A 26,834-nucleotide genomic window follows, 5' to 3' on the forward strand; every position below is an offset into this window, starting at 1 on the left:
GCCCATCTGTAAAATGGGGATAATACAGCACAATGTGAGCTGAGTGGGAGAGGATAAATTCAGTGTGTTTGTAAAGCACTCGGATACCGTAGTGATGAGCTGCATAGAAAAGCTCATGAGGAAATGAATAATTTGGATTCAGAGCAGGGTTTGAACAGGGGGCAGTAAATAAGGCCTGAAGAATGAAAAGAAAACAAAATGTGGAATAGCTGCTCATCAGGGAGCACCGTCCCACCTGTGCACTGGTTCTGAGGAAACAATAGCATGCCATCATGTCATGAAAGACTATATCCCAATGCACACAAAGGGCTGAGTCATGTTCCCACGGGCAGCCTTAATTCCAGGCTTTCCTACCTGCAGGGTGCTTGACTGTGCACCTTAATCATGTTCTATTAACGGGTTAGAAGGCCCTTGCGGTTGGCACTAGTCACCCCAGCCCGGCGTGGTGAGCCATTGGTAGCTGTCTGGAGACGAAGCAACGGGGAGAGTCCGGCAGGAAATGTACCAGGACCCTCAGCTGTCGCCCACTAGCCACTCTTGACTCTGTTCCTGTCTCTTCGCAGGCCAGTTCCCCTATGATCTCAACGAATTTGGTTCCACCTTCCGGGTAAGTGCGTCACCCAGATGTGGGGCTGCCCCTGGGACTCAGCGGGATTGCTGCCATTGAGGACATTAGGAGCACACGGAGCCTTGGCAGGAGTCACAGGGGGCATCCCCTGCTGTCGCTGCACGCGCAGAGCCCGTTGTGCTGTGGCTGCGGGGCAAGGCTGGCGTGGCTCAAGCGCCCAGCTCCAGAGCTGTGACCCGCGGAAGTGAAGCCCGCACTCAGCGTCCCTGAATATCCAGGTGGCACCGTGTGTTAAGGGCACTTGGCCGTTGTGTGCAGTGTGTTAACGGGCCTTTGGTGAGCTGCTCGCCACTGCCGGAGGCTGAGCACCCCGCGGGCGCCCTGCAGAGGGCAGTCCCGGTAACTTCCTGGAGCTGGCGTGCTCTGCTTGTCTGTCCCCACAGAGCATGCACCATCCAGGCGCTGCAGGGACAGTCCGCACAGCCTTTGCCCAGCCCTCCAGGGCACATGTCGTAGCACCCCTGCCCTCGGGGCTGTGCTTATCCAGTCCTGGCCTGTGCAGGCAGCAGAGCGAGGGAAGGAGTTCACAACACCCTGTCCCTGGGGAGGGGGACGATGGCGATAGGGTTGGCGACATCGGGCAGCCCAGGCTAATGTCATTCCCCTTCTGCAGGGTGAAAAAGGAGATCGGGGGGACCCTGGACTGAAAGGAGAGAAGGGGGAGCCCAGCGAGGGAGGACTGTATGGATCAAGCGTCTCTGGACCTCCAGGTCCTCAGGGTTATCCTGGCCTTCCGGTGAGGTGCCCCTGTTGCAAGGGGATGGGGTTAGGGTGGGCACACCTGGGCAGGGTGACGGAGAGTTTGATGGGGCAGCCAGCACTGTGGCCCTCCCCAGGGGGATGTCTAAAGGGAGGGGCCAATGTCCCGTGGCAGGGGGATCCCTGAGCCAGATGGGACTGACCACAGAGCCAGTCGGATGCCCAATACCCAGGGAGAAAGGCCTCACAAGGGAGCAGTTCCAGTGGGGCCAGCGAGCGCCCGGCATCCTGGGGGCGGGCGGTGCAGGGGCTGGGGTGCTGTGTGGGGTGGGTTGAGTGGTTGTGTGTCTTAACCTGAAGAAGACTCTCCCTTGTGCATCCCCAGGGTCCCAAGGGGGACAGCATTAGAGGCCTGCCTGGCCCCCCAGGGCCTCAGGGACCCCCTGGCATTGGGTACGAGGGGCGGCAAGGTCCCCCTGGGCCTCCTGGGCCTCCCGGGCCCCCCTCCTTTCCAGGACCCCACAGACAAAGTGAGTATGTGCCCAGGAAGTCATCTCTGTGCCCTTCCCCACGCGCTGCCTCCCCAGGTGTTCCTGCCCCTTGCATCCCACCCACCCCCACCAGGCCTGAGACCTGCCTGGTTCCTGAGATGCTAAAGCCCCCTGAGTGCCAGCCTGTTCTTCCTTCCAGCTGTCAGCATCCCTGGCCCACCTGGGCCGCCAGGGCCACCGGGACCTCCAGGGACCAGCGGGTCGTTGACCTCTTCCGGGGTAAGGCAGGGTAGGCGGGGAGGGGACAGGTGGTGTGTGCGGTCTGTGAGCAGGGTGCCCAGGACTGCCCAGCAGGGGACAGCAGTCCCGGGGAGGGTGGGGGCAGTGCAGTGGGAAGACCCAGACACAAGCCCTAGTAGGAGAGTTCAGAGATCTTCCCCCAGGAGGAATATCCCGGGTGAAGGGCAGAGCGGGATCCATTTGGGGGCCCCAGAGGAGCGGGAGAGGCCAGGCCGTACGTAGGGTTGCCAGGGGTGGCACTAATCAGAGAATCAGTGCCCTCTGCTTAGTGCTGGCTGGGCTGGTCGGGGGGCTGCCTGGGGCATGGGCACTGAGCGCAGAGCAAGCAATACCCGCTGCGGGAGCTGGGCTGTGATCCATGACAGCCGGTCAAGAGGAGAGACACGTGGGAAGGACCGGCAGAGACCGGGGGACCAAAAGCCCCATGCCGTAGGGCGCATGGAGCTGAGGGCACTGGGCATCTGCGCAGACCCGCTGCGTTTATCCAAGAGACGGGGGCGGGGACTGTAAGTGCCTACCCCCGGGAGATTCGTGAGCGCAGAGGGCTCTCCAGTCTAGAAGCCCCCCTGCCTGGGAGCTGCAGTGAGAAATGAAGGGCCGATTTTTAGCAGTGAGGAGACTCAACCCTTGGCACAGCTTATCTAGGGAGGCGGCGGGTCCTTCCTGTGTGACTGCAGCGTGGCTGCAAGAGTGTTTCTTCTGCAGTGCCACCCTGTGTCCCAGCGAGAGCCCGCTTCCCTGCAGCAGGCCACGCTGCCCGTTGTGAGAGGCAGGTATCCGCCATTCTGCCGAGAAGAGCAGTGGAAACTGTAGAGCCATGGGAAATACTCAGAGGTGGGAAGAGACAGACAGGGCTGTTCAGTGCAGAGCAGAGACGGGGGGGCGAGGGGTCGTTGTGACTAGCTATAAACCAGTGGCATGGGGAAGGCGAGGCATGAGGCCCTCCTCAGCGAAACAAGGAGACAGCCAATAAGAGAGGTGGGCAGCGAATCTTAAACTGACAAAATAAAATTCATTCACTTGAGGCAGAATTACCCTGTGGAACTCAGGGCTACAAGATATTAGAGAGACAGAGATGAGAAAAGGATTAGACCACTGTAGGAATAGCAGCATGGCAAGAATAAGTGTACAAGGGGAATCCACTCTCATGCCAAGAGATACAGCAGCCACTACATCCCTGAGGTTAGGAAGGAGCCTTCCTCAGGGACGGGTGATGGCAGAATTCTCCAGTGGAGTTTCCCGCTGTTCCCGAAAGCATCTGGCCGCTGTGCTGGCCGGGGCCCTGCTCTAGCACCAGTGCGCTCGCTGATGCACCGGGGCAATTCCAGAACACAGGGTATAAAGGGCTGGAGTCACCCAGCAGCCAACAGACAGCCTCCATTAGGGTTGATCTCGGAGCCCTTTGATGCCGGAGCACTAAGCGTGCCAGTGCTCACGTGCCCTCTGCTGCTGAACCCCGTGCAGTCAGAGCCCATTTCGTGGCGTTCTCCATCCTCTCCTCCAAGCCCCTGTGCAGCATAGCTGCACTCACACCCGGGGCCAGCAGGAGACAGCCCCTCTCGTACCTCAGCGCTGGGCTGCGGAGGGTTCTCCTGTCGCTGAGCCCAGCCCTTCCCTGTGCCTTTGCACTGACGCTGGTGTGTCCCAGCAGCTGCGGATCCTGCCGGCGTATCAGTCCATGCTGAGCACGGCTCAGGAGGTGCCCGAGGGCTGGCTGATCTTCGTACAGGACAGAGAAGAGCTGTACGTCCGGGTGCGGAGCGGCTTCCGGAGAGTCCGTGTGAGTACAGGGTGGGGCTGATGAACGATGTTGTTACGGGAGGACAGGCTGTTATGTACATGCCTGCGTCGAGATCTGTCTGCAGAGCACTGCAGGTGTGCCAGGGCCCAGCCAGGACCAGGCCTGTGCACCTGGCGCTGCCAGGCAAAGGCCCCAGTCCTGCACAGCACATGCCCTACGAGCAGCCCTGTGGAGGGCAGAGAGAGAGCCACAGTGGATATGGTTGAGCACGTGTCTCTTGTCAGGATCAGGGCCTACGAGTCCAACCCTGCAGCCTGCTCTGAACGCACAGAGGCCTCCTGGGCATTTCCAGCAGCAGGAGCTGGGCCTGGTGCCAGTCCAGCCATGGGCAGAGGCGAGATGTGAAGACCTCTGACCGTCGAGCTCCTGTATAAACAATGCAGGGTCACACTGCGAGCTGGGCAGAATGGTGATGAGAAGAGCCCTGGCCATTCTCTGCTGACAGGCTGAGCCAGGCTGAGCACGAGACTGACACGTAGGTCTTTGGGGCTGCCACTTCCAGGGAAGAGCCCCAGAAACCAAGCCTAGCAGTGCCTGTTCTGTGTGCCAAGGGGAGCAAACAGCACAGGGGCCATTTCCCATGCATGGGGCTCTCCTGGCGCTCCCTGCACCAGCGTGTGGGGGCCGGGGCAGTTTGATGGGGAGGGCAGGTTGGATTTAGTGCCGCCGCTGCTTCCAGGCTTGGTTTGCCAGAGCCGTTGGCGAGAAGGGCACCCCCAGTCCTGTCCCTTGGGGATTAATGACACACAGCTAGTGTGGGGGGTGCCCACGCCAGGTCCTCTGAGCAAACTCATCTGGCTCTCTTGGCTGGGAAGTGGGGATGGCGGGGGCCCTGTCCAGGCTGGTGGGCCGGTTCTGGCGCCTCTGGGCTGCGGGCGAGGCAGACGTTGTTCCCAAGCCGGCACTGGGAGGGAAGCATGGGTTGGATCATCACAGTGCTGGAACGCTGCCCGGCTGTGGGGCTGGCAGAATTCTTCTCTCTGCTCTTCAGAAGCCCTCTATCGTCCCGCAGCATACCAGCACCACCAGCTCCCCTTTCCGGTCGCTCCTGCTGGAGTCACGCCCCTGGCCCTGCTGGGCCACTCACAGCCCCAGATGCTGCTTGCTATAAGCACTGGCAGCCTCTTCTGCCTTCCAGCTCTGGGAGTCTGGCCTCCCACCCGCTCAGGGACACCCCCCACTACTGGGAATCCCTCCCACACCCCACCCGCCCAGGGACACCCCCCACTACTGGGAATCTCCCCCCCACACCGCACCCGCCCAGGGACAGCCGGCGCACTGGGAATCCCCACACACACACGCCCCACCCACTCAGGGACACCCCCTACTACTGGGAATCTCCCCCCCCACACCACACCCGCCAAGGGACAGCCGGCGCACTGGGAATCCCCACACACACATGCCCCACCCACTCAGGGACAACCCCCCACCACTGGGAATCCCCCCCACACCCCACCCGCTCAGGGACACCCGCCGCACTGGGAATCTCCCCCCCACATGCCCCGCATGCTCAGGGACACCCGCCGCACTGGGAATCCCCCCCCACATGCCCCGCATGCTCAGGGACCTCCCCTCCACAGGGACACTCCCCACATGCTGAGCTGTAGCCCCACGCGTGGGATTTCTGGCGCAGGCTCGAGGGGGGGGTTGGCCCTGGCCGGTCTGTGGTGAAGCATGCTGCCTGCCCCTTGCTCCTCCACAGAGCCTGGCGCTCTCTGACACGGGGGTGGTCACTGGGCAGCCCGCGGGCCACAGTTGCCTGCCAGCTGCTTTGGAATGGCCCCCAAAATCTTTTCCTTTCCTGACTGTTCTCACTGGTTTGGTGTGGCTGTCCCTGGAGTCTGGACCCGGGCTCTACCTGGCCAGAGAGTAATTGAGCCTCCTTGCTTTGTTTCAGCTGGAGGAACACACTTCCATCTCCAGCCCCGGGCTGGTAAGTGAGCCCTTCTTTCTCCCCGCGAGAGCGCTGCGCTCAGGCCCACGGGGCCAGGGATCTGTCCTCCGGCTGGGCAGTGAGCATCGCGCTCTCTCACGACAGGACAACGAAGTGTACGACAAGCCGCCAAGTGTCCACTACTCGCACGGCGGCACTGCCTCCTCCGGCTTCCTGCACCCGCGCCGAGAGCACAACCCCTCCTCCACAGCCCGGCCCTGGCGAGCGGACGACAGCATCGCCAACCACCACCGCCTCCCCGACCACTCGCCCCACGGCGCCCAGCCCCAGCAAGAGCCATTGGACAGCTTCTCCCCAAATCGCCGGGGGGAGAGCACCCCCTCTGCCATTCATAGGCATCCTGACTTCCAACCCGCCGTGAGTACTGCCCAGCCACAGCTGCCCCACCCGGCTGCTGCCCCCGCCGAGCGAGAGCAGAGCTGTGCGCAGCCCGAGGAGTTAGTGCCCTAAGCCAACCTACTGCAGCACAACACAGGCGGTGTATGGAACGAGGCCGCTGGGCCCAACCTGTCAGAGACTGGGGTGGGGTGTCCCTGGGAAGAGTGAGAGGAAACGGCCCCCTGGGGTGTGCAGTCACATGCACTCAGGCTGAGAGCACGCGCTAAAGCCAAGGGTCATGCTCAGTTCTACCATGCCCCTAATCCCCACCCGCACCCCTTCTTCCAGCACTGTGCCCAGCCTGCCAGCCCTGCCCCGAGACCAAATGGCTGCTCGGAGCCCGCCAGCCGTGATCCCTGTCAGGCAGATAGCACGTTGGCTGGCAGGAGAGCGTGGGGAGGGGCAGGGACGCTACAGCACTGGGCTGGTTCTGGGGGTGCCGCCATTCCTGGCTGGGCACACCAAGGATATCCGTGGGAGCATGCTGCACAGATGCTGCTGGTAGCATTGGAGGAGGTGACCTCTGGAGGAGCTGTCCCCGGAGCAGTCACTGTTGCCTGCTCCCCATCTGCGGCAGTCTCTGCATGGCGCTGGGAGGACACGACTGGTGGGTGGGGGCAGCGGCTCTGTGGGTGAGGGCAAGATACCGATGGCCACTGGCCACAGCACGTCGGGTCCTGTTTGTCTTCTCGTTCCAGCTCCACCTGGTGGCGCTGAATGCCCCGCTGAGCGGCAGCATGCGTGGCATCCGTGGAGCTGACTTCCAGTGCTTCCAGCAGGCCCGGGCAGTCGGGCTGACGGGCACGTTCCGAGCCTTCCTGTCCTCCCGGCTGCAAGACCTGTACAGCATTGTGCGCAGGGCCGACCGGAGCGGAGTGCCCATCGTCAACCTCCAGGTACGCAGTGGGATCGTACACAGCCTGTTAGCGCTCGGAAAGGCTGGCTGGAGCACGGGCCTCTGGCAAAGGTGGACTGCACTTCTGTTCTCCAGCTCTGCCCCCACTGCTGGGGGCCGGCAATGCTGCTGAGCCCTGGGGCAGTTTGGTGCAGGCAGCGCATGTGTGGGAGTGCCAGCCCCACTGCATATGTGCCCCAGTCAGGATTTGAGCCCAGACCTCCACAAGCACAGGCCAGTGTGCAAGCGACGCATGCTGCAGACGCGAGTGCTGCCGTGCTCAGTGCAGCAAGCCCACCGTCAGCGCTTGGTGCACCCGTCACCTGGGGCACAGGGCCTGATTCGACAAGTGGCGCCGAGCGCCCACGATGGTAGATGGGGATTGGGGCACTTAGCACCTCTCAGGAAGCATGGGAGCCTCGTGCAACCCATGGGCAGCCCCGCTTCCTGACGGCCGTCTCTGCTGAGTGCCGGAGAGGCTGGGCTCCCACGCATCCCTCGCGGGGAGCGGGGCTCTGGTTGGCTTGTCGCATGCGCTTTCCCGGCAGACACTATTGCTGCAGTGCTGTGACTAGCTTTTCCTCCCAAAGGATGAAGTGCTGTTTAACAACTGGGAGGCGCTGTTCTCGGGCACAGAGGCTCAGTTCCGAGCTGGTGTTCGCATCCTCTCGTTCGACGGAAGAGATGTCCTGAGAGACTCTGCGTGGTAGGTGTCCCAGAACGGCTGCCTCCTGCCGCTGCAGGGAGTGACCCATTGCTGTGCAGCTGCTGGGTCCCCATGGCACAGGGGGCCCTTTCAGGCTGGCATTGAAGGGGACGGGGTTTCATGATTCCCAGCCAGCATCACGTGAGGCAAGTAAATGCCATGGCGAGAAGCTGCTGGCTCTGCCAGGAATGATCTGTCTGCTGTAGGAACAGTGCATGTGAGAATGGCTTGTTAGCCTCCCAGGGCAGGTGCTGGGCACAAGGCCACCTCCTGGCTAAGTGCAGTGTCAGGTACTGCACTTAGCCTGTGTGCTAGGTGGTTCTGGGCCCAGTTCCCACAGGCTCGGACTGCATGTTGCTCCCCGGATCTGCCCTGCGTGTGGGGAAGCAGAGCCGTGATAGCTAGCCGGGGGGAGATGATTCCTGCGAGGTGCCCGCAGTCACCAAGCTGGGCAGGGGGGCAGAACCTTTGTGTAACCAGCAGCAACCGGTAACAGGGGCAAAGAAGAGTGAGGGAGCGGATCTCCTTGGTCTGGGTGTTGTGAGTTCTCTTGCTAGTGCCTCAGTCTTCCTGGCTCAAACAGGGCCACGTGAACTCAGGGCCAGCCTTCCTGCCTGGCTAGCACGGCCTTGTCCAGCCAGGCTCCCCTCTGTGTGGGAGAACTGCCAGGCTGAGGGAGCTCACCGGGCCGCATTCCTCAGGGCCTATCTTGGCTTTGTTTGTGGGAATGGAGGGATTTGCCAGGTCGCTGTCCTGGGGGGTTGGATGTGATGGGGGCTCCATGCGAACGAGTGACGCACGCTGAGCAGGGGGTCTCCGTTCTGGGCTGCTCTGGAACTCTGGTTTTCCAGCCTCCCTCCCCAGGGCAGGTTTGATCCCGTCCCCCCTCCACACAGTCGTGGTCATCATGGGGTTTTGTGTTTCATTACCACCCAGGAAGCTGCAGGGAGGGAGCACTGGTAGTGCTGGCCTAGCCTGCTGCTCCTGCAAGGGAGGTGTAGCGGGGTGGACACCGGCTCCTGCCTCAAAGGGCCTGAAACAGCCCTGGGAGAAGGCTGAGCTGATTCGGGGGAAGTGGCTGCAGCTGGGGCCACGCCCCAAACAGACTCAGCTGGCCCTATAAAGGCAGGGAGCCAGGAGCTCAGACAGTCTCTCTCTCTCTCTGCCTTCAGAGAGAGATGGGCCTGGCTGCAGGGAGCTAAGACAGAGTACCTGAGTGGAGCAGGGCTGGGGACAGGCTGAGGAGCTGGGGAGCTCCAGCTTGGAAAGCCCCAGGCTGCGGCCTAGCATTGGGCCAAGGGGTACTGGGGGTTGCAGAGGGCAGCCCAGGGCTAGGCCAAGGCAGCAGGTCCAAACCCAACCTTGCCTGTGATGAGTGGCTGATACTGCAGTCTGCCACGGGTGTGGGGCTAGATGGTGACTGGCAGTAGCCTTATCCTGAGGTGAGGTGGGGTTAGTGGGTGGGAGTTCCCCTGGGAGGGGAGACCTAGCGTGTGTGGGTATTGCCAGGGGGCAGCACCCAGAGCAAGGGGCACTGGGGTCCTGGGAGGGACACGGGAGCCAGCAGAGGACAGGGTGGATCACCGGCCTGCAGAGGGCTCTCCAGAGGCTGGATTGAGCTGATTCCCCAGATGACCAACAGGAGGCGCCACAGGGGTGAGTCCGACCCCTTACAGGAGGCCAGGGGTTGGTTGGGGGGGGTCTCTTGGCAAACCGTGCCACTCCAGCCGTTGCTCGTGCCCATGGGCTTGGCAGTGAGTTGTTGCCTTGTGTTGCAGGCCTCAGAAGAATATCTGGCACGGCTCTGACGCCAAGGGCCACCGGCTCACAGAGAGCTACTGCGAGACATGGAGGACGGACGATGGCGTGGTGACAGGCCAAGCCTCCTCGCTGGCCTCGGGCAAGCTCCTGGAGCAGAAGGTGAGCAGCTGCCAGAACACCTTCATCGTCCTGTGTATTGAGAACAGCTTCATGACCTCTTCCAAAAAGTGACCTGCCCCCGCCCGCGCCTCGGCGCACAGAGAGGAGGGACCCCAACGGGGCAGCCGCTTCCCCCTTCACACAGCCATTCCCAGAGAAGCAGATGAAAAGCCAAAGAGTGTTGAGTTAGTTTGAAACGCCAGCCCGGTGCTGGCCGGCATCTGGAGGGCTGAGCCGGCTGGCTGTACTGGCCATCTCCTCGTCTCCGGTGTACACGCAGTGGGTCTTTCTCTTTTAATCCCCCTCATATTTAACCAGGTTAGTTGTATGCTTGGGTGAACTCTCCTTGGTTCCCTGTTTTCCCCCTTGCTAGGACAGTCATCACAGGGAGGGCCCCGTGGTCCCCACGCGGGGTGCCGGAGCATGAGATGCTCTTTGCTGAGACGGGGAGGCCCAGCGGGAGAGCTGGCTGCACGGCCAGTCCTTGTGCTGTGGGGTGGGTGACGGCCCCAGCTGGGCAGCACTCTGGCCTCGTTAGCAGCCGGAGCAGTGCAGGCTGTCACCAGCTCAGCTCTACTGCTCAGTCTGTGACATCCCAGGGCTTACTGTCTGTCGCTGGCTGTGCACCCTGCAGGGGCTCAGCTGGGTGAAAGGCCCTGAGTCTCTAGCTGAGTCCCTGTCTGCAGGTTGGCTTCCCCCTCAGCTTGGTCTGATAGCCCCTGGCTTCGCCTCCCTTCCTCCGTCTGTTCCATGGGAGCTGGAGTGGGACCAGGCCCCCAGCCCCAGGTGCCTCTCAGCTGGCAGTGGGGTTCCTGCTGGTGGAGCCCTGCTTCCCACAGTGGGTGGCGAGAAGTGGGTTCCCCCCATGGCATGGGTAAGCTGTTGGGGGTAGTACTTCAGGAGCTGCCGGGCGGGGGGGCTGTCCTTTGAAAGCAGAGTCATTTCCTTGTTGGAAGAACCAAACGGGTTAGTTATAAGAGGAAAGTCAAATGGAGGCCAAATCCCCGCCCCAACGGTTCTGTGCAGTGCCTTCCCCATTGCAGGACACTGGCTAGCTGAGGGGGGGTGCCCTCCCCACACCTCCCCTGGCTAGCTCAGCCGATCCACACCAAACCCTGGCCAACATGTGCCTTACTCTGGTTAGGGACAAGGGAGAGCAATGCATGCGCTGATGAGGGGAAGGAGTGTACTCTCCTTTGCTTGGGGGTGGGGGGAAGGGGCATTTCCTTGAGTACCAGAGGGCAGATTAAAAAGTACCTGTTCTAGCAATACTGGGTGTCAGGGCCAGGAGGTTTTGTGACCTCCATGAGCATTATGGGGTGGAGACTCTTCTTTGCTGCCATAAAACCTGACTTCCAGAGGGAGCCCAGCCCATGACAGGCAAGTTTGAATGTCAGGAGAACGTCTGGGTGTGGGATTTAAGGTCCCATACTGCAGCTGAGCATCAGCTCCAGGAGAACGTCCCGCCTCAAAGCCAGAAGCCTTCCACACACTTCTATGCTCCTCGTGTACCATACTTGGGAAGCACTAATGTCGAAAGGATTTTTTAATCAGTTTTGAAAATCTGAGGTGCTACATTTTTAACTAGCTTCTTATTGTACTGAAATTACCATAAAGGCTGTGCAAGTCACACAATTCCTGTTTCTTATTGTCTACTGTATTTGTGTAATTAATGCAATTTAAAGCCTGTGGATTTTTGTTTTTTTGTCAGTTGTGTTCTTTAAACCGTTTTCTAAAGGCACTGAATAAAGGAAAGTCTCCTCTTGTACTCCCAGTCAAGTCATTTGGCTGTGAAGAGAGATGTACGGCTGTGAATGCACGGAGCTAGCCCTTAAGAAACGCAGACAGCTGAACTGTGGCTTCCTCCAAGTGGAAGGTCAGAGGAACACCTGCATGGAGCAGATCTTGTGCAGGGTCTCATTCCGGTTTCTGTTGGAGTCTGGCTGAGACAGATTTACTATCCCTTCCAGAATCTGTCACCATTAGGGCCCTACCAAGTTCACGCCTGTGAAAAACACATCACAGGCCATGAAATCTGGCTGTTTAGGGGAGTGGGGCTCCTATCACATGCCGGACTCCAGCGGCTGGGCTGGGCTGGCCGGGCTGGGGAGGGATTTCCTCTTCCCCTGCAGTGGCCACTCTCGGGGCTGGGACCTGGCTGGCTGGGAGCCCAGCGCTGAAGGCAGCGCAGAAGTGAGGGTGGGCTGTGGAGTCAGAGCAGTTGTGGAGCTTCCTGCAGCTGACCCTGCCCATGCAGAGGGAGAGAAAGTCCCGTCCCTCCCCAGACCAGCCGGGACTAGCAGCTGTCCGTCTTGGGGTTTCTTGTGCCGTGTGAATGCCTGGGCAGCTGAGACCCCCGGGGCGGGGCTGTGCAGTGCAGGTGGAACGCTGGCTGGGCTCTGGGGCTGGCTGGGGGAAGAGCCCAGCATCCACGTAGCATTGGCGTCGCTGCCCCGATCTGCTGTGCATTCCCCAGCTCCATGGTCACAGGCTGAGGGAAACAAGTTACCCAAGGGGTGGCAGTGAGGCCCCAGCCCCAGCTGTGGCACTCCCCATGGGAAGGTGAAGTGTCACTAACTACCGAGCACAGGCCTAGCACAATCAGTGTTGGTGTGAAATCCAGCCCCGCACCAGCTCGCTGCTTCCCCTTTTGGGTGCCAGGCACAGGTAGCACGGTGCCGGATGGAGTCCCAGGCCCCCGGGCTGTGGGTCAGATGCCCCTAGCACTGCGGTACTGGACAGAGCCCCAGGCCGCTGCATCCCTAGCATTGCAGTGCTGGACAGAGCGCCCATGTCCCTAGTGCTGCGGTGCCAGATGGAGCCCTGAGCCCCCAGTGCCGTGGTGCCGCAGTCTCACACACCAGGCTGCAGCAATTGTCCAGCCTGGGTTAGGAAAGTGACTAGCTGAACCCCTGGGAGCTAAAGGCAGGCCCTGAAATCCCAAAGAGGGTGATGGATCCTGGCAGTGCCTGGTGCCTCCTAGCCACGGGGGCTGGGGCCCAGCGGGCTGGGTGAATGTGCCGCTGGGAGGGAGCAGGAGGTGGTGGGCAGAGAACAGGGCTGGAGCTGTTCTGAGGAAAGGGCCTCCTTTGGGGGAGGGGGGACTAGATGAGCAGGGAGTTGATTCCTTTTTCATCGGGGTGACCCCCCGAGCCTGCCCTTGTGTACTGGGACTGATGGTGCCCTGGGGCTGGAGCAATCGCACATGGGGCCTGCGCTGACCGAGCCAGGCAAGATGGTGTGCAGGGGCTCTGTTGGGGGGCCGGGGTAGAGTCCAGGCTGCAAGCAGGCTCCTGGGATGCCCTGACCTATGTCCGGCCCCCAGGGCCCTTGACTGCTGGCAGCTGGCTCAGAGTTCAGCTGGTACCAGGCACTGGTTGCCAGCTGCCCTCTCCGGTGTGGCCAGCAATGCACACTGGGGATAGGGGCGGGAGCCAGGCAGGGCCTTGTCAGCCAGCATCCCATCACGGGTGTGGGGGAGGGTGGGACATGGAGCCTAGCCCTGCACCCAGGCAGCACTTTACACAGGACCAGCGAAGCAACAGAGCTGAGGCCCTCAAAGCCCCCCTGCTAGGACACTGTCCTGCGCTGCGCCAGGCCTGAGTGGGGGCTGCTGGCCACACAAGCCCAGGGGCTCAGCAGTGCCTGGGCCCAGTGACATGAGGTGGGCGGGTATGACAGAGAGGCCTAGTGATTTGCTGTGCTCGTCAGGCCTGCCCCGGGCATGGGCTTATCTGACCAGCCCGGCAGCAGGAAGGACCAATGCAGGGGCAGTTGCCACTAAGGGACCCAGCCAGCATGGCATCTACCCACAGCAGGTGACAGGGAGCCAGCCTCTAGGGCTACACTGCAAAAACTACATTTCAATGGTTCACTGGGCATCCAGCCCAGGGTCTGACCCAGAAGTGAATTGACTGATTGTACATTCCCGTGTCTCTCTTCTGAATGCCTGTGGCACACTGGTGAGTAAGGGCAGTGTAATGTCTATAGTAACGCTGGCTGAGGCCTTTGACACATACGAACAACGAGTAGCCAAGGCAGACCAAACACAGCGTGAAACGGGTTTTTCTCCCAGGCTGGCGGGAAGGCAGCCACCTACCTGTGTCCAGTGTAAATGGAGCATTAGGGACTGGAAGTGTTACATACAAATCAACAGGAACCTGGCAGCCTCTTGGCACAGGGTCACTGACCTTTGGGCGCCATCCGCAGCCTGCCATGTTGGGCCCAAGCATTTTGCCCTCTGTGCAGGTCCTGGCTGGGAGCCTGGCCAGCCATGCTGGACCAGCCTCTTGCAAAGTCTCATTGGTCAATCAGGTTTCAGGCGGCGCAGCGTCGTTTTACTTTTGTTTGCATGTAACCCCCGTCTAGCTTTATTCGACACGTGGTAGCACTTAGCCCTAGGACAGTTTGTTACTAAACGTGGTTGACATTCAGGATGAGCCAAGGGGGTGCACTAATGGAAGGGTGGGTACAGCCGCCCCTCTGAAGCTAGCAGGCTGTGGATTGGCTCTTTAAAGCAACAAAAAAACCTTACTACTGTGTAAGCGTGTGCAGTTAGGGGGCTGGCCGCTGCTGGGAGATGTTGCTGGGGAATTCGGGAGTTGGGGGGTTCACAGTTTAAGGCACGGTTTAGATTGGCAGAGCCCTGAGGCGTTTGCTGGCGTGGCCGGGAGCTGGAACGCAGCTTAGCAGGATTAAAACGCTCCCTGGCTGAGGCTGGGGGGGAGGGGAAGGGTAACGCTATCACGCACAAGGCGGGGCGCCCCAGCAGATTGTCACAGCGGGGTATCTGCTCCTGGCCATGTGCCCAGAGGGCAGCACGTGGGTGTGAGCAGCAGCACTGCCCATCAGGGCACAGGCTGCTGTGTGCCACTCTCCAGCACACAAGGGTTATGGCCCCAGTAGCCACCGCTGCACCACGGTGCAGGCTGCAGACCCAAGAGGAGCACAGCGGCTGAGGGCAGGAATGGGCCCCCCCTAGCTCCATGTTGGGCTAGAAAGGGCTGCCAGATGCCTACCCGCACTTACAGCCGCCTTCCCCCCGCCACAATCTGTTACAGTCAGCTGATGTGAGCCAGGCAGGAGGTCACAGCTCACCTGCCCCTCTCAGCCCAGCCCAGTGATACAGCCCAGCCCCACCTTGGGCAAGGCGAGCCAACCACGGTCCCGCTTGGGTCGAACCTCCCTGGCTGTATGAAGTATGGGCCACAGTTATGCCACAAGGCCCCGGGTTAGTGCAAAGACTTTCCAGCCCCGTAGTACAGGGCAAGGCTGCTCTGCGGGCCATGCTGTAAAGCTACGGAGCCATGTGTGGGGAGGGCCTGGTTGGCCCTCCTGGTGCGGCCGTAGAATCAACGCCAGAGGGTCAGATGCTTTGTGCAGAGAGGCCCGGGGGAGCAGTGGCTGTACAGTTGCTGAAGCAGTGCATTGGCGGGGGGACGCATCGGGTGAAGTGCTCCAAGCCCCAGAGCCTGAAGTCAGGTGATTACACGGGACACTCAGCGTTCACTACGAAGAGCACACGTCTAGCCTGCGTGGAGCAAAGCTGGAGCACAGGACCCGTGAGGGCTGACACCAGAAGCAAAGAAAAGAGCCTCAAGGGCTTGTCTTAGCAACATCTCGGGTGTAGTCCCTTCCTCATGTTCTGGGAGGAGCCTAAGGTGAGTTTGGTACGCTGGGCACAGGTCACCCCGAATGAGTGTGTGCGCGCGCAAGTGTCTATTGGGAAAACCCAGCCCAGGAACCGCGTCAGTAATGGAGCCGTGTCACTCAAAGCAGCAGCCCTGGGGCCAGGCCTGGCGCTGGGATGGGATCTCCGGGTTTGCACCATTCTGTCCTCAAAGGCCGTTCTTAACACTGGGGTTTGCACGGTGCGGCTTCTGCCGGCACTGAGGCTGTGATGGGAGCGGGCGGGAGCGGCAGCTCTGCCAGCAGTAGCAGTCTGGGGACCAAGGGTGCGCACAGCCCTGGGGATTGGTGGCCCCTACAAGCTAGGCTAGGACTGCAGCCTCACCCTGGCCTGCGCTCCTTGCTTTCTCAGGTGCACATTGACACTGTGAGGAAGGTGAGAGGACCGTGGCCAGCCATTCCCTGGGACTGTGATGGGCTGGGGTGGGCACACAGGCCACTCCCTCAGGTCTCCTCTCCCAGATGCACTCAGATGTGCACACTGCCCGGCTCCAAGCTCCTCTCCTTCCCTGGTGCCTCCTCAGCAGGGCTTCCGAGCTCCTTGGCGAACGCCGGCTCCTGCGGCACCTTGCGCCGGCGGTGCGTCACGGCCACGCACACCGCTGCCCCCAGGTACACCACTGCCAGCAGTGTGAAGTAGGCGAAGTACACATAGAACTGAAGGGGAGAGAGAGCACATGACACCAGAGCCCAGGTTAAACCTACAGCCTGCCCCCCCTCAGTCAGCCAGTGCTGCCCTGCCTTGCTGGCTGGCACCAAGGGGTTAATGGCAGCTGGGGACAGGGCTGACCCCCCCCTGCACTTTCTGTACCCAGCAGCAGGTAGCCACTTAGCTCCCTGATAACTGCTGTGTGATGGGGGGGGCACAGCTGCACTGGGGCTTGGAGGAGCGGAAGGGAGCTTGGGGCAATGGGGGGAGGCAGCGGGAGCCAGGGGCAATGTGGGGGCCAGGGGAGGCAGCCGAGGCAGGGGCACCAATATACAATTTCACCCAGGGCACCATTTTCCCTAAGGCTGGCCCTGTCCCCACGCTGAAGGCTGGACCCAGGGGAGCAGGGAGTGGGCTGAGGGCAGTGAGGGATGCTTTACTGGCAAGGATGAGAAGCTAGAGTGCAACCCCCATCTTTGACCGCCAAGGCTTTGGGGCCTGCTGGGAAGAGCAGAGTTGCACTCCAGCTGAAGGACACAAGAGGAGCCCAGGTGCGGCAGAAGATGCTGGCGTGTGATATGTGGGGGTGTCATGTCATGGGATTTTAAGGACTACATACACGGGACTGATAACTAGACCGTTTGGGGAGTTATGTTTTGGAAAATGTGCACAAGGTTTTTGTAACAAACCAGCCCCAAGGAGGGGTACTACCCAGGCAAGACAGCCTAGTGTAGAGTCCTTGTGTTACCTGAGAAGGAAACTGAGGCAGGCACACTAGTCATGCCATGGCCTGTCACAAGAGGGTGCTCCAGGTGGCTCTATGACAGGGACACCGTTAAATTGGCCCAAACAACCTTAACTTTGCCCCTGTCCAGCCACCAACCTCCTACCAGCCCCCTACTAGGCAGGCTGCTATATTTGCCCATCAGCCATTTCCCCAGTGAGTTGCTCCTAAGCACATGTTCATTTCCCAGGGCTTGGGGAACTCGGCAGCCTTCGGGCTCGGCTCCCATTTGGGAAAGTGAGCAGCAGAGAGGCACAGACCTGGCTCCACGGGCAAAGTGTGAGCCACTCCCCGTCCAAGCCAGCCAGGGCTGGTCCCGCTGCACACTGGGTTCGAGGCAGTTTCAAAGGCTTTGCTGGGGCTCTAGGGCTGACTCAACCACTCCCTGAATGCCGCTGTGCGTACGTCAGCCCTGAATGCACACTCGGGGGGGGGGGGGGGGCTGTTTGCAGCTGAGCTTGTAGCAGGCGCTTCCCTAACAGTGGGGAAGGGGCAGGGAGGAAGCCAGGCTAACGTTGTCATGCGCTAACTGGGCCTGCAGCACCATCTGGCAGGGGCCAGCTCAAGTGCAAAAGGGGTTTCAACATGATATGGGTCTAGGGTGGGCACAATAACCAGCCAGGGCAGGGCCAGATGGCAAACCATGCCAGCAATACAGACCACTAGTCACACCCCTGCCCTGCCCACCCAGGGGCTACTTTCATGGCTGTGGGCAGTTTCCCTTACCCTGCCCAACCACCAAACAGCCCTGCCATAGGTTTCTCGGCCTGGGCCAATCCGACCCACTCGGCCTCCCAAGTGGCTCCCCACTGGCGGCCCAGGGGAAGCTGCGCAGGCCCCTTACCTGCGGATGCACGGAAAGGCCCAGGCCCCGCTTGTCTGATATGATCATGGTGATGATGGTCTTCAGGACGGTGGCAAAGAAGGTGTTCACGCCAAACACCAGGGCACAGAGCTCTTTGGAGAGGGAGGTGGCAATCTGGAAACTGCCGTCAAAGCGAGAAGAAAGCAGTCACTCAGCGTCTGCGTCTGTCTGACAGCAAACGTACAGCCAGCTCCTCGGCCAGTGCCACTATCGCCCTGCCCCTGCCTGAACCTGCGGGGGCTACACCAGCTGACTCTGGCCCGGCCGAGGAGATCCGTCCCCATGTGCATGTGACATGTCCGTCTGCCTGTGCTCTGACAGCGCGCTGCCCTGCAAGCTGTCTTGCCGGCTGGCTGTTCTCCCAGCTGCTCACGGCCGAGCTGTGGTTCATAGAGCAGGGGTAGGAGTTCCTGGCTAGGGCCTGTGCGATCCATTGGGATCTCTATGAGAGGCACAGGGTGGGAGTTACCAAACGCCTGGTTACAGGAGCGCTCAAGGGGCCCTGAGTCTGAGAGGATGCGCTCACTCAGCACCTCCCAAAATCCCACCCCCAGGCCCAGAGGAAATACGCCACACACAGTTCCTAGCATGCCCACCTCCTGCCTTAGGCTGGCAGAGGCCAGCACTGCGTCTGAATGTGCAGTGCCCGTGGCCCAGTGTCACCAGTGGGCTTCCCTCTGCCGCTTCAGCCTTCGGGGCGGCAGACCTGCCCACTCCACACCAGGGCAGTTTGGGCCCATCTAAGCCCTAGAGGCTGTGCTGAGGGAGTGCTGCAGGCCTGGGGCTCCTGCAGGCTCCAGTTCCAGTGTGCTTTGGGCTGAAGGGAGTGGTGCTGCTGTGCCCACACCCGTAAGGGGCTGGAGAAGGCAGGTGCCATGCAAGCACAGCAGTGACCTGCACCAGTCAAGGGCCAGGGGGTTGGGATGTACATCACTGGAAACGGTCCCACCTACAACTCACACAAACCCCATGCCACCCAGCCCCACTAGGCACTGCGCCAACGTGGAGAGCAAGGGCCAGCAGGCCTCCCTGGGTGTGGGCTGAGGTGCCCCACTGGAAAGCCCCGGCTGCATGGGCCCTGTCTCCTTGGTGGAGGGGGAGCCCAGCCACCAGGCGCAGCTCAGGGCCAGTCGCCAATCCTTCACTGCAGCACACGTTCTCTGCCCTCCGATACCAGCTCACCCGCTGGGGGAGTGGCTGCCCTGGCGTCCAGCTGCGTCCGTGTTACTCGTGGGGGACCCAGCAGAGCGAGACACCCCAACTCACATGGCTATGGGGACCAGGAACTGGTAGGAGCCCCTGAACAGGATGTAGGCCCCGTAGCAGAGCCAGATGTTGCTGGTGGTGCTCATCAGCAAGAGCAGCCCCGCCTGGAATGCCGTCACGCCGCCAATCACCAGTTCCGACCACCGCGCCCAGCGGATCTTCACATAGCCCGCCGCGAAGGCAGTGATGGCACCTGGGGAGACAAGGCCTCAGTGACTAAAGGCTGCCCGCAGGGTAGGGCCCGTGCCCGCGGCAGGAGCCTGCCTGGCTGCACTTGGTGCAGTGGTGACAGGACGTAAGCCAGGGCCACACGCAGATGGCAGCATGCAAGGAACGGATGAGTGCAGCTGGGCCTTGGTAAGCTCACCACTCACAGCCCCGTCTGCCCCAGCGAATGAGCACCAGTCCCAGGGCATTCACAGTCACTCTGCCGTGGCTCTGCCCTCCCAGCCCTGGCTCTGCCCTTCAAGCTGACGTGAAAGCAAGGGGGAGCTCACCCGAGGACAAGCAATGGGGGAGAAGAGCTTTATGAGGGGCTGCACTTCAGAAGGGGCATCTCCAAGGGTTACTGGCCTGTCAGAGGGAGGGAAAAGGACCCCTGGCTCATCCGTCACTGAGCATACTAGCGGGACATGTGGGATGGTGCTGCGGGGCGGTTGCTCGGGGTGAGAAGTCGCTGTAGACAAGGAGTTTAGCCTGACAGAGTGAAGTTTAGACTCTAAGACGCGTTATCCCCTTTGTTTTACACATAACCTGGTGTTCTTATTACCATTGCTCTTAAAGCTTAATCTTCGTAAATAAACTTGCGTGTGTTGTCACTGTGACTAGATCTCAGTGCTGTGTTGTCACTGTGACTAGATCTCAGTGCTGTGTTGTTCTGAAGGCCTGACCCTGAGCTGTGCCAGTCAAGCTGTGCGCACACTGTCTCTTCGGGGACAGCTCACCTGGTCATTTCTGAGCGTGGCAGTGACGGGCTGCATGCTGCAGGGAGCGCACTGAGGACTCAGGGCTTGCTGTGTGTCTGTCACTAGCCGCAACAGAGGGGGTGAGTGTGCAGAGACCTGGTAGTCAGTGCTTGTCTGTGGCCACGGGCTGGAGGTTTCAGGGAGCAGAGCTATACAGACACAGACAAGACTGCTTCCTGCTCAGGGCAGGTGGTGGTGAGGTCTCTCACAACCCGGGGCACCCCTCGGGAGCACCACACAGCCACCTCAGCCCCCTGCAGCGTCCAGATGGGTCCTATGGGGTGCATGGCCCAAGTATCATGCGGGTAACAGGTGTGAGCTATTGCAAGCCCAGGAGTTTTAACTCAGAGAGAGTCCCTGGGAGGACGGTCAGTGGCTAGGGACGCTCCCTGGCTAAGTGCTTTCCCAACCTGCTGCTGCGTGTACAGGCCCAGCTTTACCTCTGCACCCTCCAGAACCAACTGTGATACAGCCCCAGAGCTCTGGCTACAGCGGGAGCTGTGAGACTGACTCAGGGCGTGCCCCCCTTCCCCGCTCACTCCAGGCTGCTAAGCCATGCATTCATCGGCTGAGTGCAACAGGTCAGACAGCTTCCGTGCTGCAAAATTCAACAGTGAGTTCAGTGCTCATGAAAATGGAGGCTAAGCTCTCCAGTCTGGGGACAGGCCCAGTGCAGCCAGATGCTCTGCGTGCTCCTGCACCCAGCCCGTGGCTACATGGGAAAGCTGCACCCATGGAACAACAGGGGAGACGGCAAACTCGTTTAGTTAAATGGGCGCAAAGCCCTTGGGTGGACACTGATTTGGGGTTAAATTTGGGGTCTAGTTTATGTCAATGAACTTAAACCCAAATCGGAGCACCCACACGGGTTGGCATCTCATTCGCTAGGCCATCTGACACTCCCGGTGCAGTTAAACTAGTGCAGCTTTGCCCAGCTGGGACTCCTGGACCCTGCCCGCTCCCATTCCAGCAGGGGCCTGCCTTGTGCAGAAACGCGCCGTGCTGGGCCACGCATTGCAGCGGCTTTGCAAGGGCGGCAGACTGTGAACCGCGACTCGCATCCAGCTGGGAGCTAATCCCCTGTGCGGAGCAGCTTTTGTTTCAGAAAAGCCCAGCGAGGTCACATGCGGCGCATTCCTGGGGAATTAGTGCCTAGCTCAGGGCATGCCAAGTGTGGGGCTCATGCCTCGTAATCCCCTTGGCCTCCAGAGCCCTTCCCTCTGTCTCATGCCTCGTAATCCCCTTGGCCTCCAGAGCCCTTCCCTCTCTCTTCCTGCTGGGTAGCGCTACACAAGCCCACGGAGACCCCCTTGGACACCACGCAGCGCAGGGGAGCGAGGGGGGACCCCCGGAGGCAGACAGGGCCGTGTACCGAGCAGTGTTGAGGCGGCGTCCACCCCGCCGTTGTAGACCTTGCGGTTGTCCGTGGTAGGGTAAATCTCATTCCACAGGAGCTGCACGTAATAGAGCATGAGATAGTAGCCGGCAGAGTTGAAGATCCACCAGAGGGACCAGAGCCGCAGCTGGGGTAGCTTGGCGATAATGCCGAGCTCCCTCAGCATACGGAAGAGGGCCGAGCTGCGCCAGTGGGAGGGCGCGGGGGGCACGGGCTTGTCCCCGACTGGGTGCATCCTGTCCAGCTCAGAGGGGGGGGGGCCACCACTCTGGTTGAAGAAGAGGCTTCGCTTGGGCTGCTCCAGGAAGAGCGTCAGGAGGAGCCCAAAGAGCATGAACCCCAGCGAGACATAGTTGAGCGTCATGAAGGGCACCCCGCCCACGGTGACGCAGAGCTGCCCCAGCACCGAGCTGGTGAAGACTCCCATCAGCACGGCAGAGCGGGAGTAGCCGGCCATGCGCTGGTAGTGCGAGGGGGTGACCAGGGAGAAGATGTAGGAGGAGTAGGCCACGCGGGCCGCCATGGTGATGCCGTAGAAGAACTCCATGAACTGCATGGCCAGGATACTGGTGCCGAAGATCAACAGGAGCCAAATGGAGATGTGGCTCAGGCTTTGCAGCACCAGCACCGGCTTGTAGCGCAGGTAATCCGTCAGCAGGAAGATGGGCACCAGCACGGCCATGTAGGAGTAGGACAGGACGGGAGTGATCTCGTTGGTCACCTGCAAGACACAGCAAACCAGTGGGAGCAGGAACCAGGCAAGCTCGGAGCCTCAATGCTCACCTTCCCGACGCCGCACGACGGCTACAGAGCCAGGGACGCTAGGATGCGGGGCAGGCTGGTGGCGGCAATGCCGTCTGACTGGGGTGCTCCGCAGCTGCTGGGAGCAGGCAGCCCGAGAGGCCTGGATACGGATCCTGGCCCCTCGCTTTAGCCACCCATCACAACTTTGCTCTGTCCTTTTCCCAGCATTGCTCTATCTCGGTGGTCCCCAAACTTTGGGGGGGGCACAGAGAAACATCCAGGGGGGCAGGGTGGGGCCCGGGCCAGCCCCCACAAAGGGGTGGGGAGGGAGCACCTCTCAGCCTCACTCTGCCCCCAGCTCTGCTCCTGGCCCTCAGCCCCAGCCACGGCCCTGCTCCCAACAGTGACTCGGCCACAGGCCCCTGCTTTCAGCTCCCGGCCACCATCACTCCCCTGCAGGCCCGGGGTGGGGGCACAGACACATTCTATTACTGGGGGTGGGGGTGGGGGGCCAGAGGAAAAGTTTGGGCCTCACTGCTCTAGTGACAGGACTGCACAAGCTGAGCCTTGGAAGCCAGCGTGCTCTGGGGCCCTGATGGTTGGGCACTTCAGCAAACCCCAAATTCCTCAGCACCCAGACAGGGCTTCCAGCATAGTAGCCAAGAGCTCGGCCAGGCGAGGTTCTGGGTGCAGGGGAATCTGGATGCACAGGGGCTTGTTGGGGGGTCTGGGTGCAATGGTAATGGGACTCTGCAGGAGGGGTCCAGGTGAAGGTGGTTGGGGCTCAGCAGGGGGAGAGTCTGGGTGGGGGGAATAGAGTGCGGCAGAGGATCTGGGTGTTGGGAGCTTAATGGGGGTGTCCAGATGCTGGGGAAGTGGGGTTCAGTGGGGTGGGGATCCAGGTGCAGGAGGAGTAGGGCTCATCGCGGGGGGGTTCTGAGTGCGGGGGGGGGGGGGTGAGGCTCTGCAGGAGGGTCTGGGGATGAGGGGGTTTGGATGCACAGGGGTTGGGCAGATGGTGGAGCAGCTCCCTGTACAGGGATCCCTCCCCCTGCAGCTAAGAAGCAATGGCTGCAGGAAGCGGGGGGTGGGAGGGGAGTTTGCAGAGCTTCCTGGTCCTGCAGCCAGCGAGAAATCTGGGGGTGGGTCTGACCTGGCCCCGGATGCTGTGCAAGAGAAAAGGAAGTCCCGTCCTCCCCAGCCCAGCCAGGAGAAGCAGCTGAGCCCATCTCAGGGGAGGAGCCACCAGCCGAGTCTTCCCCCGTCCCGCCTCCTCCCCACAGTTTACCTCTCTGCCGGCTTCCCTGGGCACCCAAAACATACTGCTGGGGAGGGTCACATGACCGCTCTTGTGGCTTCCCTTTGCTTCCCCATTAGAAAGTCGGCAGGGGACATAAATTCTGTGCATGCACAGTGGCGCAGAATTCCCCCAGGAGTATAGATTGCATGAATGCTCCCACAGCCACTCATGGATCACACAGAGAAAGGCACCAACCAAACTGCCCCAGCTCCCAGCCTTGTACCTCAGGAATATACCATCTTGCACTGCTCAAGACGAGCAGTGCAAGTTTATTAATTGGTTCACCACTTCATCAATGGAGAGTGGCTAGACACCAGCCTTTGTAAACCTGAACAGATTTACCAACCACTTCAGGCAAACTCACTGCTAAAGATAAACAGTAAAACAAGTTTATTGACTATAAAAGATAGATTTTAAGTGATAGGCAAAAAGTCAGAGTGCTTACCAAAAAAAAAAGAACATACAAGCCCGCCGTCTAAACTCTCAACCCTGTTAGACTGGGCAATAACTAGATTAAGCAGTTTTCTCACCCTGCCGGATATTGCAGTTCATAGTACATAGGTATCACCCTTGAAACCTGGGCCAGTCTCCTCTGTTGGAGTTTTCAGTGTTCTCAGTATCCTTGTTGCTAGTTGCAATGTAGGTGGGGGAAGGAGAAAGGCCAAGCATGGGGCCCCCGGTTCTGTTTTATACCCTTAGGGCTTGACTACACTTGGCCGCGGCAGCGCTGTGAAGCACGAGTGTAGTCGCGCCACCAGCGCGTATGTACTCCACCTCTCTGAGTGCAAGTTGCAGCGCTGTACAGCGTCAGGGTAGCCAAAGCCTCAGTCCATGTGCTTGGAGAACACAAGTCCAGGCATGTCTGGGGGGCATTGCTGAGTCCGCAGGCAAGGTTGAGCAATTCCCCTAGTATGGCCTTATGCAGGTGAGTCATTGATTTGTAGCTCCCTTACTGGACAATGGCTGTTGATGGTTGTCCGACACCTGCCCGGACATTAGTTACTTTTCTTGCTGTTGTCTCTGGGGAGATAATATCTGGTCGATTCCCCAACTTACAGCCTGTTTTACTGACGACCATACAACACAATCTCACAACTTCATATGCACTAATGATATACATATTTAGATAGAACAGTGACTTTCAGCAGCTCATAACCTTTCCCCTGAAGTCTTACAAGGCATGCTTTATATACAAGATCACAATTATACATAAATAGAAACATGGGGGTTACAGGGCACTCCCCCAAGCGATAGTGTCTCACAGGAGCCTGTTGTCCCATAGCCAGCTGATACTGCGCTTTGTCATAGAAGCATCTCCACTCCCTACACCAGGGCACATCCAAAGGGGGGGATGATTCAGGGCCTTGCTCCCTGCCAAACACTCCCCTGTTCAGGTGGCGAGTGGGCGGGATGGCCTGTGATCAGACTGGATCTGCTGCAGCCACCCCCCCGCCACGGGCAGACATATTCACAAGCCTCTTTCAGTCAATAAAAGTACATGATGCAGTGGGAACTGGGGAAGGGCTTAGACTGCCCTTCTCAATGACCTTGCACCCAGTAACACCCCTCTACTGAATGCGGTGGGGTCCCTTTCAAATGGAGATGACCGGCCAGCACCGAGCAGCGCGTGGGGGAGCAGCAGGTTTATTCCAGCACAGCCTGTCTGTGAAAGCCAGGGGCAAACACTGGCTCTCAGAGGTTCTGCTGGAGCCAGTGGGAAAATGGGTGATGCATGCAAAACCGTGTCCTTTTGTATGGGGAGATCTTGACGGACTAGCACTACCAATAATTGGAATATTGATTAGCATCCTTATTGCTAAAAGCAGCGAAATCAGTAGATTTTAGCAGGCCTCTGCAACAGCCTTAGCATAGCTGAGCAAGCGGGGGGGGGGGGGTGTAGGAGGGAGGGGAGCCACTGTCCTTCCTGGTAAGAGCTCTGGTGAAATTGCTGAGGTATGTGTTTTAGAAAAACAGGAAGATGATCGACGTCTGCTTTTTGGGATGTGTTTGTCAGGGCCCTCAAGACATGCGGACTCTGCAGAAACACATCTAACTAATGGTTTGAGGAAACCTCATTTAAACTTTGAAACTGTTTAACAAGTTTTTTTATTGACCTGTTGTTACACTAAGCCAAACAAACAAGGAGAGACAGTCTGGGGTCGGTGGACTCTGCGGGAGCACTTCGTGGGCACATGATAGGATCCCCAACGGCAGGCAAAAGACTGGCCAATCGACCGGCTGTCCTTATACCACTCGAAGCCAGCTCCAGCCTTCGGTAGTTATTGATTGTGGGGTGTTTTACTAATTGTTGCAGACGTGTGGAAGGGCTTGCGACTAAATAGAGTGACAGCGCTCTTGTACTGTGCCGTTGTGCCAGCCATCGATCGGTCGGACGGCCGTGTCTCCAGTGAGTTCTGCCTGCACCGCCTCGCTAAGAATAACAGCTACCAAGAACTTTGGGTTCTTAGAATCACGGTAACAGTTTGGGCCCTACATATGCAGATCCAGCATGCCGCTCACAGCAGCTTCATTATTGAGGCCAAGCCTCTTAATGAAATCCTGGGTCCCTTATCTCAGTGAATTCAACAGCCTACTTTGTGCTGGGCCCAGAGCTCGGCTAACCCCCAGGCTGACACTTTTGCCTGGAACTCAGCATTCCTTTGCATGAAAATCATCAGCATGGGGTCCCAGCCTGGCCCCCCCACAGGCATGCTAGCACGGAGCCTAAGTCCTCTCCCATGCAAAGCCCATGTTCCTGCCCGTGGTGCAGAGCACCACAGCACGGGAATGCCTTGCACCCCCCATTGCTTCCGAGCGCCTCTGCAGGGTCAGAGACTGCCTCAGGGCAAGGGCCACCATGCCAGAGCCCGGTGTGTACAAGCACTGCAGACAGTGAACACACAGCACTGTCCGTGGGGGAGGCCTGGACTGAGAGGGACTGGTGAGATAGAGGGGGAAGGACTCACAGCCATGGGAGAAGAGAGCAATCTTGAGGCAGAACCATCATACGCTTCCACCAGGCCACTCTACTGAAGGAGTGACTGCCGGGCCTGCGCGTGTCAGAGCCCGCTTCTGCTGCTGGCACTGGTGTGTGTGCACGTGTGCAGGGAGCTCAGTGTGGGCTGACAGCCCAGGACACAGTGCTGCGCCGACGGGGCTAAACTCTGCGACTGAGGCTTGCCCAGGGGAACGTGAAGAGTCGCCATTGGTATTTTAAGCAGTGTAAAGTCTCCCCCTCTCCCAGAGGCCAGGAGAGAGCTGGATGGCCTGCTCCCAGCTTTCCCCAACACTGGAGAGAGGGGGTGACAGGTGGGAGAGGGAGAGCGAGGCAGCCTGCCGAGGCAGTCCAGGGAGGCGGAAGCACCCTAGTGCAGAGGGGAAGCGCAGGCCAGGTGCACAGCAGCA

The 26,834-nt window shown here is 59.9% G+C and overlaps 2 protein-coding genes across 10 annotated transcripts in view; one reads left to right on the forward strand and one right to left on the reverse strand.

Moving 5' to 3' along the window:
• The window catches only part of COL18A1 (collagen type XVIII alpha 1 chain), a 253,004-nt gene extending 241,464 nt beyond the window's left edge, over positions 1–11,540 (forward strand). For 6 of the 7 annotated variants that reach the window (XM_065562229.1, XM_065562230.1, XM_065562228.1 and 3 more), the window contains 10 exons: positions 564–607; positions 1,242–1,364; positions 1,713–1,857; positions 2,018–2,097; positions 3,770–3,898; positions 5,817–5,852; positions 5,958–6,230; positions 6,950–7,147; positions 7,737–7,852; positions 9,631–11,540. In XM_065562229.1, coding sequence (XP_065418301.1) covers positions 564–607; positions 1,242–1,364; positions 1,713–1,857; positions 2,018–2,097; positions 3,770–3,898; positions 5,817–5,852; positions 5,958–6,230; positions 6,950–7,147; positions 7,737–7,852; positions 9,631–9,844 — 1,358 coding nt within the window. In that variant the 3' untranslated portion in view covers positions 9,845–11,540. The remainder of the gene's footprint in view (positions 1–563; positions 608–1,241; positions 1,365–1,712; positions 1,858–2,017; positions 2,098–3,769; positions 3,899–5,816; positions 5,853–5,957; positions 6,231–6,949; positions 7,148–7,736; positions 7,853–9,630) is intronic. The other variant, XR_010591666.1, reaches the window with a different exon arrangement.
• Positions 11,541–14,113: 2,573 nt separating this feature from the next.
• The window catches only part of SLC19A1 (solute carrier family 19 member 1), a 35,195-nt gene continuing 22,474 nt past the window's right edge, over positions 14,114–26,834 (reverse strand). For all 3 annotated transcript variants that reach the window (XM_005282635.5, XM_065562231.1, XM_005282638.5), the window contains 4 exons: positions 21,362–22,106; positions 19,025–19,217; positions 17,738–17,879; positions 14,114–16,117 (listed from right to left, as the gene is read on the reverse strand). In XM_005282635.5, the coding sequence (XP_005282692.2) occupies positions 15,929–16,117; positions 17,738–17,879; positions 19,025–19,217; positions 21,362–22,106 (1,269 nt within the window). In that variant the 3' untranslated portion in view covers positions 14,114–15,928. The remainder of the gene's footprint in view (positions 16,118–17,737; positions 17,880–19,024; positions 19,218–21,361; positions 22,107–26,834) is intronic.

This window comes from Chrysemys picta, chromosome 11 (assembly GCF_011386835.1).
Source record: "Chrysemys picta bellii isolate R12L10 chromosome 11, ASM1138683v2, whole genome shotgun sequence".
Taxonomy (NCBI): Eukaryota; Metazoa; Chordata; order Testudines; family Emydidae; genus Chrysemys; species Chrysemys picta.